This window comes from Hemitrygon akajei, chromosome 20, assembly GCF_048418815.1.
Source record: "Hemitrygon akajei chromosome 20, sHemAka1.3, whole genome shotgun sequence".
Lineage (NCBI taxonomy): Eukaryota > Metazoa > Chordata > Chondrichthyes > Myliobatiformes > Dasyatidae > Hemitrygon > Hemitrygon akajei.
Window position 1 is genome coordinate 18,461,083 of NC_133143.1, and position 16,840 is coordinate 18,477,922.

General features: G+C 38.4%; 1 protein-coding gene across 2 annotated transcripts in view; it reads left to right on the forward strand.

Annotated features, from left to right (window-relative positions):
• LOC140713618 (dysbindin-like) overlaps positions 1-16,840 on the forward strand; it is a 232,272-nt gene that overhangs the window by 49,819 nt on the left and 165,613 nt on the right. For both annotated transcript variants that reach the window (XM_073023950.1, XM_073023951.1), the window contains exon 5: positions 2,811-2,943. In XM_073023950.1, coding sequence (XP_072880051.1) covers positions 2,811-2,943 — 133 coding nt within the window. The remainder of the gene's footprint in view (positions 1-2,810; positions 2,944-16,840) is intronic.

The following is a 16,840-nucleotide window of genomic DNA, read 5'->3' on the forward strand; positions in this document are numbered from 1 at the left end:
AATTTTGCTTGTATTGTTGTCTCGAAGTTTTTGTGGTGAGTATGTCACTAAAAACCTAAGCCATTAAATTGAATTTCAGAAAGGCAAAGTTTGTGCAGATGCGTCAAAGACTTCAGAAGGTAAACTGGATGGAACTACTTGACGTTGAGTCAGTTGAGGAACAATGGGGTAGATTTAAAGAGGTAATACACACAATGCAGGAAATGTTCATAACCAAGGTCAGGAGAAACAATAAAAACAATAGATCAACTACATGGATCAATAGTGGTATACATACAACATTATTGAAGAAAAGACAGCTATATAAGGAATACACAAAAAAATAGTAATGATGTGAACCGTAGGGCATATGAAAATATGAGAGCTATAGTCAAGAGGGAAATTCAGATTGCCAAAAGGAAGGTTGAGAAGGATATTGCTGATGATGCTAAGAATGACCCCAAGAGATTTTTTTCGATACTTTAGTAGTAAAAGAAAAGTCGAGAAGGAAGTTAAGTGTATTAGGAATAATAGAGGAGTGATAAATTATGCAGAGAAGGACATAGTGGGTACTCTTAACTTGTATTTTACTGAAGTATTCGTCTGTGAAGATGTTAGTAATATGCAGTTAAGTGTAGAGAAAAATAAGGTTTTAAGTGACTTAGAGATCTTAGGAAGTGAGGTCCTGCTTCTGCTGAAGAGGCTGAAAGTTGATCTTCAGGACCAGACAATATGTATCCAAAGGTACTTAAAGAGGTCTGTGTTTATATAGACAAACCCCTAACATGTATTTTTCAAAAGTCAGTGAAGACTGGTGAAATCCCAAAGGACTGAAAATGGGCTAACATTGTCCCGGTATACAAGAAGAGTGACTGCACTGACTCTGGTAACTATAGACCAGTAAGCTTAACGTGTACCATAGTCAGATAATGGAGACATTAATAAAGAATGAGATGGAAAAGCAGCTGACAGGAATAGGCATGTTAGCAGAAAGCCAGCATGGGTTCAGAAAGGGGAAATCAGGTTTTACTAATATGATAGCGTTCTATGAGAGGCAACTAAAATTCATGATAGCAGTAGAGCGGTTGATGTCATTTACTTGGACTTCCAGAAGGCTTTTGACAGGGTATCCCACAAGAGGTTAATAATCAAATTACAGGAGATAGGGATTCAGGGTAAGTTGTCCAAATGGGTGCAGAATTTGCTCAAAAACAGAAAACGAGTTATGGTGAGAGGATCATTTTCACATCTGGAAGATGTTGAAAGTGGGGTTCCGCAGGGATCAGATTTGGGGCCGCCACTGCTTTTAATTTACATTAATGATTTGGATAAGCACATAACAAATAAACTAGTAAAGTCTGCAGATGACACATAGTTAAGGGGGCAGGCTGATAATTGGCAACAGAATCAATACTGTTAGATCTAAACAAAATCCAGATGTGGGGAGATGAAATTTAATGTAAGTAAATGTAAAATATTACATACAGGAAGTAGAAATGTTAAATATACAGTGGAGAGTCTTGAGTTAGAAAGTGCACTGTATGAGAAGCATTTGGATGTCCTGGTTGACTCATCATCTAGACAATGCACAGAAGCGATTAAGAATTTTGGGCTATATAATGTGCTCGGTGGAGTTCAAATTGAGAGCTGTTCTCCTTAAGTTGTATATAATGCGCTTGTGAGGCCACACCTTGAGTACTGTGTGCAATTTTGGTCTCCATATTTTATGAGGAATGTGAAGGCACTGCAGAGAGTTCAGAGAAAGGCGGCGTGACTCATTCCAGGTCTGCAGTGTATAAGCTAAGAAGAAAGATTGAAAGAATAAAATCTTTTTAGCTTAAGTACATGTAGAATGAGAGGAGACATGATAGAAGGTTTCAAAATCATTAAGGTTATAAGTGGATAATAAACTCGATAATTATTTCAGCATACTGTGTATATAAGAATTTGGCAAGCTTTGTTAGGCTGAATGGCCTGTTCTTGACGTAAACTTTCTAGTGTTCTTATTTTAGTTGAACATTTATTTTACTTTTTAATCACAGAGCACATAAGAAATTGGCGCTAGGTCTTGAGAATAACTAGTTTACTCAGTGCTTTATTCATAAATCTTTTAATTTCAAATATTGGCACAAGCAGGTTCCTTGTACTTTGATCTCCATCACTGTGTCTATTACAAACAGTCAAGATGTTTTCTGTATAGTTAAAGACATTTTTTGTTATTTCCTCCTAATATTTGAGGAGTGGCTTTCTCTTTACTTAAACTTTCCTTAAAGGAGCAATTAACATGGTGTAGGCTCTTGTGCCTCACTTGCAAACCATGATGAGTTGAGATTCTCCAGAGTACATCACTTTACATTTAACAGATGTTAAATGATCCACTGAGTTCCTCCAGCAAATTGTTTATTGCTGCACATTCCAGCATCTACAGTGTCCTGTCTCCTTTCCTCAGTTAATGTTTTTTTAAGAACTTGTGTATGATCTTATCTCTGATTCACATATGCGTTTCTGGAGGGCTGTTTAAAAACTTGTGATAGCTAAACTTTTTTCATTCTGATAATTTTATTGATAGATGTAAAATAAGGGAAATAAACAGTTGAAGATCATATGGCATTATTGTAGTACAATATTACCTACAGAAATCCACTGCAGACAATTCAATTGATTACTGTGCTGAAAAACTTAGAATTAACTCGTTATTTCAGTTAAGAAATGTTAAGTGTGACAGCACATGTGGGAAATTAAGGTTAAAAATATTTGATTTTTTTTCCCCCAGTTAGCCCATAATTAAATTGTAGTTTTTCAAATGCGTTTCCATCTGGCTTAACTTTTAGATAGTAGATGGCAAAGTGGTGGTCCTATCTGCATACTGGGAAAAGAAAAAGAATCACTTAATGGAACTGCAGGAGCAACTCCAAGAAATCCCAGCATTATTAGCAGGTCTGGATGCCCTGACAACAAAACTTGGTAAGTTTTTTTTCTTTAATTTAGATCCTATTAATGGTCATTGGGTGGCAGGCTGGAGATACATCTCTACCAAAAGAGGTGTGAGGCGCTCGTTCACTCCACTGGCCTGCAAGTCTTCTTGGGCAAGGTGTAGTAGCCTCCCCCACCCCCCAACCCCAAAATCAAGGTTTCATGAAGCCGTGGGAACAGGTAGTGAATGGCCGTATGAACAGCTGGTGCATATCACTAGTCCTGGTTGTATGACCACTGATGCCTAGCAGAAGAGTATTGTATGTGCTTGTCAGTATAAATGGTAAAGATGACAGGAGTAGGGAATCTTGGTTTTCAAGAGATATTGAGGCCCTGGTTAAGAAAAAAAAAAGGAGGTGCGTAGCAGGTATAGGCAGGTAGGAACAAATGGGGTGCTTATGGAGTATAAGAAATGTAAGGGAACACTTAAAGAAATCAGGAAGGCTAAAAGAAGGCATGAGGTTGCCTTAACAGACGAAGTGAAGGAGAATCCTAAGGGATTCTACAGAAATGTTAAAAGAATTGCAAAGAACAAAATTGGTCCTCCGGAAGATTGGAATGGTAATCCATGTGTGGAGCCAAAAAAGGTAGGGAAGTTCTTAAATAAATTTTTTGCTCTGTATTTACTCCGGAAACGGACACAGAGTCTATAGAAGTGAGGCAAAGTAGAATCAATTTCATTGACCCTATATAGATTACAGAGGAGGAGATTTTTGCTGTCCTGGGGCAGATTAAGATAGATAAATCCCTAGGGTCCGACAAGGTGTTCCCGTTGCACCCTGCGGGAGGCTAGTTCAACAATTGACAAAACCTAACAGATATTTATATCATCCTTGGGGACAGATGAGATACCAGAGAATTGGAGGATAATTAATGTTGTTCCACTGTTCAAGACAGGCTGTAATAATAATAGAATGTTGAGCCTGACATTAGTAGTGGGTAAGTTATTAGCGGGTATTTTGAGGGACCGGGTATATATAAGTATTTGGATAGATGCGCACTAATTAAGAATAGTCAGCATTGCTTTGTGTGGTAGGTTATGTCTAACCATTCTTAGAGTTTTTCCATGAAGTTATCTGGAAAGTTGATGAAGGCAAGGTAGTGGATGTTGTCTACGTGGACTTTAGTAAGGCATTTGAGAAAGTATAGCATGGGATATTGGTCAAGAAGGTTCAGTCGCTCGGCATTCAAGATGAGGTACCTGTAGTAAATTTGATTAGATGTTGGCTTTGTAGGAGAAGCCAGAGGGTATAGTAGATGGTTGCGTCTCTAACTGGAGGCCTGTGACTAGTGGAGTGCCATAAGGATCAGTGCTGGGCCCTTTGTTTATCATCTGTATCACTATATCAACGATCTGGATGATAATGTGGTTAAGTAGATCAGAAGATTTGCAGATGACACCAAGATTTGGGTTATAGCGGGCGATGAGGAAGGCCATCATGGTTTGCAGCAGTATCTGAACCAACTGGAAAATGGACTGAAAAATGGCAGATAGAATTTAATGCAGACATAATGAGGTGCTGTACTTTGATAGGACCAACCAGGGGTAGGTCCTACACAGTGAATGGTGGGGCACTGAGGAGTGTGATAGAACAAAGGGATCTGGAAATACAGGCCCATAATTTGTTGAAAGTGGTGTCATAGGTTGATAGGGTCATAAAGAAAGCTTTTGGCAGGTTGACCTTCATAAATCAGTATATTGAATACTGGAGATGTTACGTTGAAGTTGTTTAAGAAATTGATCAGGCCTAATTTGGAGTATTATGTGCTGTTTTGGTCACATACCTACAGGAAAAATGTAAATAAGATTGAAAGAGTACAGAGAAATTTTCAAAGAGGACATCTGCAGATGCTGGAAATCAAAGCAACACACACAAAAATGCTGGAGGAACTCAGCAGGCCAGGCAGCATCCATGGGGAAAAAGTACACTCGGTGTTTCAGGCCAAGACCAGCATTTTGTGTATATAACAGAGAAAATTTACAAGGATGGTGCCAAGTCTATAGGACAAGAGTTACAAGGAAAGATTGAATAGATTAGGACTTTATTCCTTGGAACGTGGGAGATTTGATAGAGGTATACAAAATTAGGAGGGGTATAAATAGGGTGAATGCAAGCAGGTTTTTCCGCTGAGGTTGGGTGGGATTACAAACAGAAGTCATAGATTAAGGTTGAAAAGTTTAAGGGGAACATGAGAGAAACTTCTTCACTCAGGGGGTCGTGAGAGTATGGAATGATTTGCCAGCACAAGTGGTGCATGCAAGCTTGATTTCAACACTTCAGAGAAATTTGGTTAGGTAAATGGATGGTAGGGGTATGGTCCCGGTGCAGGTTGATGGGAGTTTAAATGATTTGACATGGACTAGGTATGTCAAAGGGCCTGTTTCTGTGCTGTATTTTGATGCTGATGCTGGGGGGGTGGAGGGGAGTCACTCAGCGTGCAGAGACACTGCCTAGAAGAAGACAACGGGAAAGCACTTCAGTAGAAAAATTTGCCAAGAACTATCATGGTCGTGGAAAGACCATGATTGGCCATAGCATACGGCGTGGCATATAAGGAACAAATGCTTATAGTGCCCAGTTCTTGTTTTTTTTTATTAGTAATACGTTCTGGAATGTTTAGTTGCAACCCCTTTTTGCAAATGTGTAAGTAACGTGATCTTGCAAACATAATTTGGAGTTTTAAACTACAAACATTGCAAGCTAAAATGTCATGGTTTTTTTAAAAAAGGCAGTTGCAGTTTGTTTCAAAAAGTATTTCTAAATACTTTCATTACTGGTAAAGTTTGTTATAGTGAAGAATGTTGTTACATTGAGGCTCAGGAAGTTAGAGAAATCAATATTTATGCCATCAGGTTGGAGGCTACCCAGACGGAATATAAGGTGGTGTTCCTCCAACCTGAATTGGCTTCATTTTGACGGTAGAGGAGGCCATAGTTAGACCTATCCATGGAATGAAAATGTGTGGCCACTGGGAGATCCTGCTTTCTCTGGCGGACAGAGCGTAGGTGTTAAGTGAACCGGTCTTCCAGTCTGCGTCGGGTCTCACCAATATATAGAAGGCCGCACCGGGAGCACCAGACGCAGTATATCATACCAGCTGACTCACAGGTGAAGTGTTGCCTCACCTGGAAGGACTGTCTGGGGCCCTGAATGGTGGTGAGGGAGGAAGTGTAAAGGCAGGTGTAGCACTTGTTCCGCTTACCAGGATAAGTGCCGGGAGAGAGATCAGTGGGAAGGGATGAGGGGGACGAATGGACAAGGGAGTCGCGTAGGGAGCGATCCTTGCGGAAAGAAGAAAGAGGGGGTGAGGGAAAGATGTGCTTGGTGGTGGGATCCCGTTGGAGGTGGCGGAATTATATGTTGGACCCGGAGGCTGGTGGGGTGGTAGGTGAGGACAAGGGGAATCCTATCCCTAGTGGGGTGGCGGGAGGATGGGGTGAGAGCAGATGTGCGTGAAATGGGAGAGATGAGTTTGAGAGCAGAGTTGATGGTGGAGGAAGGGAAGCCCCTTCCTTTAAAAAAAAAAGGAAAGCATTTCCTTTGTCCTGGAATGGAATGCCTTATCCTGAGAGCAGATGTGGGGGAGATGGAGGAATTGCGAGAAGGGGATGGCATTTTTGCCAGAGACAGGGTGGGAAGAGGAATAGTCCAGGTAGCTGTAAGGGTCCATGGGCTTTTAGTAGATATCAACAGATAAACTGTCTCCAGAGACGGAGACAGAAAGATCAAGAAAGGGGAGGGAGGTGTTGGGAATGGACCAGGTTAATTTGAGGGAAGGGTGAAAGTTGGAGGCAAAGTTAATGAAGTCAACGAGCTCAGCATGTGTGCAGGAAGCAGCACCAATGCAGTTGTTGATGTAGCGAAGGAAAAGTGGGGGGACGGATACCAGTATAGGCTTGGAACATGGACTGTTTCACAAAGCTAACAAAAAGGCAGGTATAGCTGGGACCCATACGGGTGCCCGTAGCTACACCTTTGGTTTGGATGAAGTGGGAGGAGCCAAAGGAGAAATTATTAAGATTAAGGACTAATTCCGTTAGACGGAGGAGAGTGGTGGTAGAGGGGAACTGGTTAGGTCTGGAATCCAAAAAGAAGCGGAGAGCTTTGAGACCTTCCTGGTGGGGGATGGAGGTATATAGGGACTGGACGTCCATGGTGAAAATAAGGTGGTGGGGGCCAGGGAACTTAAAATCATTGAAAAAATTCAAAGCGTGTGCAGTGTCACAAACATAGGTGGGAAGGGATTGAACAAAGGGGTATAAAACAGTGTCAAGGTATGCAGAAATGAGTACGGTGAGGCAGGAGCAAGCTAAGACAATGGGTCTATCTGGACAGGTAGGTTTGTGGATCTGTAGGAGGTAGAAATGGGAAGTGTGGGGTGTGGGAACTATCAGGTTGATGGCAGTGGATGGGAGATCCCCAGAGCTGATAAGGTTGGTGATGGTATAGGAGACAATGGCCTGGTGCTCCTTAGTAGGGTCATGATTGAGGGGTAAATGAGAGGAGGTATCAGCGAATTGTCGCTGTGCCTCAGCCAGGTAGAGGTCAGTACGCCGGACTACAACAGCGCCGCCCCCCCCCCCATCAGCAGGTTTTATAGTAAGGTTGGGATTGGTGCGGAGGGAGTGGAGAGCAGAGCGTTCGGAAGGAGTGAGGTTGGAATTGGAACACGGTGTGGTGAAGTCGAGACGGTTGATGTCCTGCTGGCAGATTTTGAGTCTGGTAGGCCTGATGTGGATGCTTGTAGCTTTCTCTCTGTTGGAGTGGGACAAACAGTCCATGAGCAGGGAGAATGGAATCCTTCATGATGTTACTGGTGCTTTTCTGACACCTTTCATACTGAATGTCCTTGATGTTTCCACCCCTCAATTATAGATCAAGCTTTTTTGGCTTGGAAAACTAAGGGTTTATTAAGATTTTCCGATTTATTTTCGGACAACTGTTTTATGTCTTTTGAGCAATTATCTAATAAATATAATTTGCCTAGATTTCATTTTTTTAGATACTTACAGGTTAGGCATTTTTTAAGTATGGTACTTCCTACGTTTCCAAATTTTGTGTCTTCAGATATTTTGGAGAGTTTGTTTGAATTAAACCCTTCTCAAAAAGGGCTTATATCAAAACTTTATAATATAATTATGAAGATACGTTCAGTGCCCTTTGATAAGACCAAAAATGATTGGGAAAGAGAGCTCAATCTTATTATTCCTATTGAGAATTGGGATAGAATTCTTCAATTAGTTAATACATCATCTATATGTGCCAAACATTCATTAATACAATTCAAGGCCCATATGTCCAAGGATAAATTAGCTCATTTTTATTCTTATATAAACCCTATTTGTGACAGATGTCAATTAGAAATCGCGTCTTTAACTCATATGTTTTGGTCATGTCCGCTTTTGAAAAAATATTGGAAAGATATTTTTGATATTATCTCTGCGGTACTGAACATCAATTTACAACCCCATCCTATTACCGCAATTTTTGGTTTACCGATGATGGACTCACTCCATTTATCTCCTTCCGCCTGTTGAATGATTGCTTTTCTCACTTTGATGGCTAGAAGATCTATTTTGTTGAATTGGAAGGAAATTAATCCTCCCACGGTATTTCATTGGCTTTCTCAAACTGTTATGTCTAAATTTAGAAAAAATTAGAAGTGCTGTATTTGATACCTATTAAATTTGAAAAGATATGGAGACCATTTATTCAATATTTTCATATGATGTAATATGGCCCTGTGCCAAGCTTATTGGTTTTTTCAGCTTTAATCGTGTTTATGTTGAGAGGATCGGAGTTGACGACATTGATGTTTATGTATTCTTGTGAGATACTATAAACAGCCCTTTTTTTTCTCTTTTTTTAAAGTTTTTTTTTCTTTTTTTGCTTCCTTTTTTTTTCCTTAGATACTAGATTAGTAGGTTAGTCAACTTTGCATATATTTTTTTTTCTTTTTTTATATTATATATTATGAAATATCTAGATTTACCTTGTTCATATATATACTATATGGTTCATGTTTCGGGAAAACTTACTTATACTGTATTCATTGCTTATGTATTCCTTCATGTGTAATGGGAATTTGTATGTTTGTAATCCCTTTATTAATATATTAATTGTATTTTGTTCATAATATTATTAATACTAATAAAAAGATTGAAAAAGAAAGAAAGAAAGAATGAATGTCCTTGATGGTGGGTAGGCCTGTGATACATTAGGCAGTTTTGACAACCTGTTGTGGAGTCTTCCTGTCTGCCGCAGTGCAGTTTTCGTACAAAGCCATGATGCAGCTTGTTAGGATGTTCTCTACTGCATATATAGAGTAACGTGAGCATGGATGTGCAAAGTGCAACTCTCTTGAGCCTCTTCATAAAGTAGGGCAGTTAGTGAGCTTGACTAGGATACATTCTGGGGCCATGAGAGGTTATGTGTGATGTACACTCCCATGTATTTGAAACTATTTGCAGTTTCCACTGCTGTGTCACTAATGTAAAGGGGGTGTGAGTGGTGAATATCTTCTAGGTTTAGTTAGTTCAATTATAAAAGTATGTATTTGCTGGATGGTTTTCTATTTACTTTCATGGAAATTTTACTGTTGCTGATAAAGTATTAAAATACATATCCCTAAATGGCCTTGGACTAACTGGTTTAGAGCCACCTTTCTTCACTGGTGCCATCGTTGAGAGATTACATTGAATTTACTGTGTGTACTGTATGCTATTACGTAGCACTTTGATCTAATAATGAAGGACTGGTGATTATTTTAACTTAGAGAAGTACTTCTATACATTGCAAACCCATACATCTGCTCCTGTTGTTTTCCCACCTGATAAAGGTTGTTGTTTAGTAGCATGCTATTAAAGATATGATTTTCTACAATGTGACTTGTGGATTCTACAGATTATTAGAAGGGAGCAAATGCTTAGGGCGACAGAATAAGTCAAGTGGGCAGATTTCTCTTGGATATTCTTAAATTTTTCATTGGAACTCTACTTATTCAGGCAATTTAGAAAGTTACATCATACTGCTGACCTATGGTTTGCAGATAGTGGAAAAGCTTTGGGAAGGTGAGTTATCACAGGATAGCCACTATATGACATAGTCAGAATATATATAACCAATCCGGTTACACTTCTGTTCAGTCTTGAACTCCAGGATGTTAATAGTGGTGGAACGTGGCAGTCATAATGCTGTTAAATACTTAGAGCAGTTTTGAGACCACTTGAGTCCTGATCACAAACAATATGATGTAGTATTTTAAGTGTTATTATCGTTAGTATTCAGTATTTTTGGTATACTGAATCAAGGCCTTATTTGTTCTGAGGTGAATGAGGCATTATTTTGATGCAGGATAAAGGAAATTACTTTCTGAATCCTAAATAGTATTTATTTCTTTATGCACAATAGCTATACAGATTATTCTGTCATTATTACATCGCCGTTGTTGGTGATGCCTGGAGGTTTACTTACGTATTTCTTCAGTTTACAGTATATTAACTGCACTTCAATTACACTTGACTATACCATATGGAATGTGCTAAGGTGTGTTCCTGAAATTTAAGTGCATATCTTTCTTCTTCCTTTCCCAACATTCAGATGATCAATTTTCCTGTTTTGTGTACTATTGTTTGTGACACTTTAGGGACATCAACAGGTGGAGGTTTGAGAGAGGCAGAGATGAGGTAAAGCAATGTTGTTGATGTGCAGTTGGAATCTAGTCGGTTGCTTTTATTGAGGGGTAGCATGTAAGGATGAGAACTGGCCATGGCAAAGGATCAAATAAAAGAACTTTAAATTATTGAGCCCCTGCCATTAATTTCCCTATCAGAGTAAATGGTCTTCACTCTTTTAAAGCTTTTCATAATTTAATTCTTTTCCAATATATACAGTATCTGTCGAAGGAGAAACAGATAATGCTTCATGTCATTCTGATGAACAGTCATAAATCTGAAATGTTAATGCTGTTTCTCTGTCCACAAAGGCTGTCTTTATTTCAAATTTACACTATTTGCAGTTTTTTTGTTTCTCCGTATTTACAGTACTTCGGCATTATCCTGCCAAACATGTACAATATGGAATACAATACTAGAATCCAACTGATGTTTTACACAAATTAGTTACTTTATTTTTTTGGATGAATTCTATGCTCTTCATTATAAAATTCAATATGCTGCATTGGTTTTATCTGTATATATTTGATCTTACAGTAAACTGGAAGCATGAAATTCAAGGTGTATTCTCAACTTCAATATTTTTTGCATCAAGTATATACAGATTTTTTTGTTTTTGTTTTTAGCTCCTCTCCAGAAAGACATTATGTTACAACAATCCATGTTAAATATGCTTCTAAAAGTATTGATTTCCCTCTGAAATGGAGTTAGGCAGAGAATGGTACTGGCAATCCTGTTGTTGATGAAATATTGTATGGAGGAATAGTGCATTGAGCGAATGCTTAAGATCTTAACTTTTTTGTACATTTTATTAGATCACTGTCTATTAATTAGCAACTATTGTGTTCCTTATTACACAAATAAATCTAGGTTCTCAAATATTTTTCAACCCTATCTACATAGCATTGCATTTTTTTATACTTTGCCATGATTTGGTTGCCGTGCCTACTAATTTGGTGAGATTACTAGATAGTGCATTAAAAGATAACTGTAGGTCATGAAGTTATTGTCAGATTTCATTTGCAATTATAAGAAAAATTGTTAGTTGCAAGGTTAGAAATGGGGACTGGATCATTGGCTGCACTGGTTATTCATTTGGGAATTTGGTTTTGTACAAGTCCCATGTGTCAGTAACTTAACAGAAAATATGGGAAAGCAGGCACACTAACATCATCATTACGTTGGGGGAACTTCTAGCAATACATTATAGCAAGAAAAAAGAAGTTCTAAACAGCCACAATCCTGTGATCTGACAAGTAGTTTAGTGAAGAAGCAACACAGATAAAATGTGTTTTGTCTTTGCTTTTCAGCCCTAGAGAAGGGTCTTGGCCTGAAACATCAACTATTTATTCATTTTTTCCCTTTTCTCTCCTGCATTGGGTGTTGGTCTTTGATTTTCATTTTTTTTAAGTTGTGTTCTTTCGAGTTTCTTTCTTTGTGGCTACCTGTAAGTAAATAAGTCTCAAAATTGTACAATTTATATTCTTTGATAATAAATGTACTTGAATTTCCATAGATGCTGCCTGACCTGCTGAGTTCCTCCAGCATTTTATGTGTGTTGAATTTCCAACATCTGCAGACTTTCTTGTATTTGTAGTTTAATGAGGAAAGTATTTTACAATGTGCAGAAATATTTTCATAGTGCAAAATTAAGAGTTTGTCTTGTAACTTCTGAATGAATGAATGAGCCTTATTTCATCAGTACAAAATTAAGATACTCTGTATGCTGAAAATCTTAAATAAAAGTTGAAACAGACCTTTAATCTGAAATATTAGCTTTTGCTCTCTAACCATATGACGCATGTGCTAAATATTTGTAGCAGTTTCTGTTTCTGAATTTTATGAGTACTTCTCACTGTTTCCCAAATTGAAATGTTTTATATGACTAATATTTAAGCTACAATTTCCTTTTCTTTGGCAAACATTGACATCAGAATTCAAAAGGAGTCATTTATTGGTATTAAATTTGTTTTTCTTTGCACCAGATGCCTGTTCAATAAAATTGATGTATTTGAGCTTTATTTTTAAGTCCCACTAGATGGTGCTGCTGATACATATGAAGCACTAAATCTAGCAAATAGCTGGGGTTGATTAAAGCAGTTTCTTGGAATTAAGGTTTTCAATATTTCATGAGCTAAGAGTATAGAAATAAATGATAGGAGGAGGTCTTAGAGAATTATTTTCTGTGTGTATTTCTCTTGCTGGCTTTTGAATGAACTACATTTTTAGGAATTTTGGGTCATTTGAATGTCGTTGTGATCATTTCATAAAATTTTGTTTGTGTTGCTTCTAGATAGATAGATAGATACTTTATTCATCCCCATGGGGAAATTCAACTTTTTTTCCAATGTCCCATACACTTGTTGTAGCAAAACTAATTACATACAATACTTAACTCAGTAAAAAAATATGATATGTATCTAAATCACCATCTCAAAAAGCATTAATAATAGCTTTTAAAAAGTTCTTAAGTCCTGGTTGTAGAATTGTAAAGCCTAATGGCATTGGGGAGTATTGACCTCTTCATCCTGTCTGAGGAGTATTGCATCGATAGTAACCTGTCACTGAAACTGCTTCTCTGTCTCTGGATGGTGCTATGTAGAGGATGTTCAGAGTTATCCATAATTGACTGTAGCCTACTCAGCGCCCTTCGCTCAGCTACCAATGTTAAACTCTCCAGTACTTTGCCCACGACAGAGCCCGCCTTCCTTACCAGCTTATTAAGACGTGAGGCGTCCCTCTTCTTAATGCTTCCTCCCCAACACGCCACCACAAAGAAGAGGGCGCTCTCCACAACTGACCTATAGAACATCTTCAGCATCTCACTACAGACATTGAATGACGCCAACCTTCTTAGGAAGTACATTCGACTCTGTGCCTTCCTGCACAAGGCATCTGTGTTGGCAGTCCAGTCAAGCTTCTCGTCTAACTGTACTCCCAGATACTTGTAGGTCTTAACCTGCTCCACACATTCTCCATTAATGATCACTGGCTCCATATGGCTTCTTTCAGCACCTCTAAATTGTAGCAGCCAATATACCCTGGAAGAAAGTATTTACTAGTAGTGATGATTAGATGATCTGTTTTATTGATGTTGATGTTTGCTACAAATTGAACTGTTAACAAAAACACCTCAAAGACTATGCCTCACTAGTTTAAAGCTAGAAATAATAAAAAGTGCAAATGTTTTAAAAACTGAAAAAACACTAAATGCTGGAATTAGCAGATATGGCTGCATTTGTGGGAAGAGAAACAGAGCTAGGATTTCAGGTGGAAGACAGTTTAATGCTGTCTCCAGAGACACACATCCTATCATGGCATTTGAAAAGTTTAGTTTTGAGCAATTCTGGAATTAATGGTGACTGAAACCAATTGATTGTCATTGTAACACATCTGGTCATTGGAGTTTATGGAAGGGAACATGTTATCTGTACCTGATCAGGCAAATGTAAGTCCTTGATGTTCTCACTGGGATTCCACAGTCTGTGTAGATCAGAAATAACAACCTCCTTCTCGCTAGCAATCAACACTGGTGCACCTCAAGTATGTGTGCTTAGCCTACTGTGCTACTCTCTTTCTACACCCACAACTGTATGGCTAGGCACAGCTCAAATGCCATCTATATATTTGCTGAAGGCACACTATTCATGGTAGACTTTCAGATGGTGACGAGGAGGCCTACAGGAGTGAGATGATTAGCTGGTTGAGTGGTGTCACACCAACAACCTTGCACTAAATGTCAGTAAGACAAAGAATTGATTATGGACTTAAGGAAGTGGAAGTTGAGGGAACAAACACCAGTCAGTCTTCATCAATGGATCAGCAGTGGAAAGGGTGAGTTCAAGATCCCAGGTGTCAGCGTCTCTGAGGATCCATCCTGGGCACAATATATTGATGCGATTTAAGAAGGCACAACAACAGTTATACTGCATTGGGAGTTTGAGGAGAATTGGAATGTCGTTAAAGACAGTCTCAAATGTTTACAGATGTGCCATGAAGAGCATTCTAACTGGTTGCAACACTGTCTGGTATGGAGGAACCAGTGCACAGAATTGGAAAAAGTTGCAGAAAGTGGTAAACTCAGCCAGCTCCATCGTGGGCACAAGCCTCACCAGCACCAAGGATGGCTTCAAAAGATGATGTCTCAAAAAGCTGGCATCTGTTATTAAGGACCCCCATTACTCAGAACATGCCTGCTTCTCATTGCTACCATCAGGAATATGAAGACGCGCATGCGCGCGCACGCACACACTCCCCCTCCCTCCCCCCCTCTCTCTCTCCCTTCTTCCCCACTACCATCAGATTTCTGAATGGACAATAAACTCATGAACATTCTCTCAGTATTTTCCCCTATTGTTTTTGTACTACTTATTGAATTTAATTTTCTTTCTATATATTCTTAATATAATTTATCCATTTATTATTATGAATTGCAACGTTCTGCTGCCGCAAAACAAATTTCATGACGTGCCAATGATATTATGAGTTTCCCCCGCTATCCGAAAGTAGAGCGTTCCTGTGAAACCTTTCGTAAGCTGAAATGTCAAAAAAGCAAAGAAGCAATTACCATTAGTTTATATGGGGAAAAGCTTCTGAGTGTTCCCAGACCCAAAAAATAGCCTACCAACTCATACCAAATAGCACATAAAACCTAAAATAACACTATAACATATAGTAAAAGCAGGAATGATATGGTAAATACTGCCTATATAAAGTAGAAATAATGTATCGAGTTTTTCTCGGGGTAAACACAAGTTTAAAGCGGGCACCTTTTTTCGTTAAAGTGAAAATCCTCTTCAGATTTCTTTTGGTTAGCGAAAACAGGTACTAATATAGGTCTTTTGTAAAAGTGAAATGGCCTAAAGCGAACTTTCTTAAACCGGGGGACACTTGTAAACCTGATTGTGATTCAAATCCAAAATAATGTGGTCAGCTGCAGTCTGAAACAACCTATAAAGAACCTCTCTGCAGTTTAAAACATCTTTTTAACTCTTTTCTGTTGTCCAGCAAGCTTCCCATGTTCTATTCCATTCCATTCCCTTAAATCATTGACATAAAAATATATGCAATAGCTTCTGATTCTGTTTCCTATAACAATTACCCTGATAATCATCCTCTTGCCATAGAATCTATGCTTATGCCATTGTTTATTAAGTATATGCTACTGTTCCCATGATGTTTACAGTGCCAGATTCCATATATTTCACAATGACAATTTTCTCTATCTCTTCACCACTTCTTTTGACTCTTGCTTGCACTATCTCTGATTTGTCACTATCTGATAATGAATAAAAGAAGGTGAGCAGAAATTTCCATTTGGGAAGACTATTGCTATTGTTTGTGGTGCTTATTGTAAACTCCATTCTCGTGCAACTAATCCCCTCCTTGGCAACTCTTCAAGGCGGAGTTAAATAGCATGCACCCTGCATCTGTAGGTCAACCACAACACTGACACATCTGTTTCATCTGCTGAAACACTTATCTACACTCTTATTCCTTGCCGCAATTTAAAAATTATTAATTCTTGTTCTCCGATTCCTCCTATGCTCCGTTTCTTGTACATCAAAGATTTCTATTGGCTTACTATTTCTGGTCAGTGTTTAAGTTGCTTAAGTCCAAAGCTGTGAAGGTCACTTTCTAAAGTTCTATATACCGGTATATACCTTGACACCCAACTTTTGTTCCATGCTTGCTGTGGCTCAGCATTAATGGTGTTTTCACTCATACCATGTTGATGGAATTACTGCAATGTTTTCTGTCAATTTAAAAGTATAGTACAAGATGTGGACTTGCACTTGAAGCTGACAAGATCTACAGAATTAATTACCTTGCTTAATTTCCTCTAATTGTTGTTTGCAAACTTTTGGGATGCAAAGACTCATAAGACTTTTAGATGCTGATATCCTTTTTAACTATTTAATATTTGGTTATTCACAGGTGGGAGACTAAATGCAATGATTAAAAATTATCTACTTTCTGTAATAAACCTCGTTCAGTTTGATGTTCTTTTTTTTGTAATTTTTTTTATTGAAGTTCATCATCAAACAAACATTTCCATAAGATGTATTTCAGACATTGTACATATATATCATATAATCATATATATCACAAATCTCCACAAAGTATTTATCTGAGGTATACACTTATAGAAAAGAGTGGAAAGAAAAAACAAGCAAAAGGAAAGAACTATGTACAAGTAGGGAGTGATTTTTT